The 2,755-nt window shown below is 48.0% G+C and overlaps 1 protein-coding gene across 1 annotated transcript in view; it reads left to right on the top strand.

The window, feature by feature from the left end:
* Window positions 1-909: 909 nt before the first annotated feature.
* Window positions 910-2,755, top strand: part of LOC143020410 (uncharacterized) — a 3,012-nt gene continuing 1,166 nt past the window's right edge. The window contains exon 1 of the mRNA XM_076176827.1: window positions 910-2,755. This exon is cut by the window's right edge and continues 1,166 nt beyond it. Within this exon, the coding sequence (XP_076032942.1) occupies window positions 910-2,755 (1,846 nt within the window).

Here is a 2,755-nt window from a genome sequence, read left to right as displayed (position 1 = left end):
TGGCTGAACTGCTACTGGTAGAGGAGTATCTGAGATCTATCCCTAAAGAGGTATCATTGTATCTTCAGGAAAAAGAAGTCTCCAAATTGGAGGAGGCCGCAGTTTTAGCGGATAAGTATGAATTGATAAGACCTGCAGGGAAGTTCTCGGTTACTCACAAGGGAAAAGGAGACCTGGCAATAAATAGGCAGAGAATCTCGCTCTCATCAGGTGGATCACCTACCAAATCCATAGAAGTCAAGAAAGATGACTGTAGTAAGTCATCAATGATTAAGTCATGATTCTATTGCGGAAGGGTAGGCCACCAAATGAGAGATTGTTGGAAGAGACGAAGAGAGATGGAAGGTGTCAAGCCCGTATCTTTAACAAATAAGGTTGAGAGCACCTCCACTAAGGGCAAGGCCCAGGGAGAGAGTGAAGCCAAAGCCGTGGCATTGATGAGTTATATAGGTAACAGCCCATCAGAGATGGATGGGGGTAAAGTAGATGAATTGGAGGGAAAACTTAAACCTCACTTAAAGGGATATCAGCCATTTTTATTCCAAGGCTGGATATCCATAGGAGGAGACCGGAAACGAGTCACCATCCTACGGGACTCGGGAGCCCTCCAGTCCCTAATACTGAGTAGTCTGGTGAGAAGTCCAGTGGTTGGAGGGAGTGTAACGGTAAGTTCCCTAGGGGGCCTAGCCAAGGTACCTCTAGTATCCATAGACCTACAGTCGCCTCTCTGCGAGGGACAGGCTATGGTAGGGATGGTAGGTGAGTTACCAGTTGTAGGTGTGGATGTTATATTAGGAAATGATTTGGTTGGTGGGAAGATGTTCGGAGGTGCCGGTTGTTTCGGAAGAGACCGAGCAACTTGAGAGACAGCACCCGGGGTTATTTCCGGTTTGCGCTGTTACGAGGGCGATGGCAGCACAGAGGGAGTGGTCTAAGGACCAGGTGAGACCAGTAAGGATCTCGAGTGGGGAAAACTGTGGAAAACCTGAATGTGAGGACAGTATGAACCCCGAGGAAGAACTCCCAAGTGAGGAAGCCCAGGTCGAAGCAGAGTTTGACCTGAAGCCTCTGTTCCAGGAGGAACAAGTCAGTGAAACCGATGTGTATGACTTGAGTCGCTTGTTTATGGAAAAGAAACAGGTGGACACAAGGTGTCTCAGTGACTTGCAGAGTGTCGATCCCGACTTACGGGAACTATATGAAAGGGTAGAGAGTGGAAGTGAACTATCAGAGGAGTATTACTTGGACAAGGGAGTACTATTCCGCCGATGGGTGGAAAGTACTTGCCCCACTGATGATGCAGTGTGGTCCGAGAGACGGCAAGTTATGTTACCGAGGGTCTACCGGAAAGAAGTTCTACGGCTAGGGCATGATAGTCCCCTTTCTGGACATTTGGGTGTACGCAAAACTTTAGACCGTATCTGGCAACATTTCTATTGGCCAGGGATTAGAAGGGATGTGGCACAGCACTGTCGTACTTGCCACACTTGCCAGTTGGTAGGAAAACCAAACCAACCTGTACCTGTAGCCCCTTTGAAACCAATCCCTGTAGGAGAGGAACCCTTTGCTAAGGTTATCGTGGATATAGTGGGACCGTTGCCTAAGACTGCTAGGGGACATGAGTATATTCTCACTTTGATGGATACATTTTCTAGGTATCCCGAGGCGATACCACTACGTAAAGTGCGCGCCAAAGTGGTGTTGCATGAGCTGATTAGCTTCTTTACGAAGTGGGGACTACCTCGCGAGTTACAGACAGACCAGGGATCTGTGTTTTTATCTAGAGAGGTTATGCAGAGTTTGGGAGCACTGGGGATAACGAAAGTGACGTCAAGTGCTTACCATCCTCAGAGTCAAGGTGCCCTTGAACGGTACCATCAAACGTTAAAAACAATGTTGAGGAAATGGTGCTTGGAAAATGATACGGGGTGGGACCAAGCCTTACCATACCTGTTGTTTGCAGTGCGTGAGGTACCTAACGAATCGTTGGGCCTCTCGCCTTTTGCATTAGTTTTCGGGCACGAGGTTCGAGGACCTCTTAAAGTCCTGAAAGAATGTTTATTGAAAGGGCATAGTTCTGCCTCTAAGGACATGTCGAAGTCGGTGACTGACATGAAAGGTAAGTTGGCCGCGTGTTGGGAAATGGCCAGAGAAAATTTAATGAGTGCTCAGGAAAGAATGAAGCGACATTATGACAGAAATGCCAAAATACGGGAATTTAATCCCGGTGATAGTGTGTTGGCCCTGCTGCCTTTTCAAGGTAACCCCTTAAGGGCAAAGTTCAGTGGACCCTATGAGGTAGTGAAACGAGTAGGGGAACTAAACTATATTGTTGCCACTCCAGATCGGAGACGGAGTCAACAATTGTGCCATATAAAGATGTTAAAGTTGTATCGAGAAAGGGAGCAGAACCCGGTGGGTGAAACTGTCGCGAGTGTTTGTACGGTTTCTCTCGGGCATGATGTAGACGAGGACACTATTTCCCCCACCTTAGAGATGCCGTGGAAGGAGAATGCAGGAGGGTGGCCCCAGGTAGTGGATAAGCTGGACCACCTCACGGCTACACAACGGGAGGACTTAACTGCCTTATTGAGTAAGTATCAGGAGGTCTTTCGAGATACTCCTGGAAAAACTGACCTAATTCTGCATGATGTTGATGTAGGAGACGCGAAGCCTATTAAGCAGGCACAGTATCGTGTCAACCCGCAACGTGCAGCCATAATTAGGAAGGAAATAGACTATATGCTGGCCCACG

Source organism: Oratosquilla oratoria, chromosome 40 (genome assembly GCF_046742065.1).
Source record: "Oratosquilla oratoria isolate Oo_2021 chromosome 40, ASM4674206v1, whole genome shotgun sequence".
NCBI lineage: Eukaryota > Metazoa > Arthropoda > Malacostraca > Stomatopoda > Squillidae > Oratosquilla > Oratosquilla oratoria.
The sequence above is the reverse complement of the archived record's forward strand: the minus strand, read 5'-3'. Positions and strand labels throughout refer to the sequence as shown.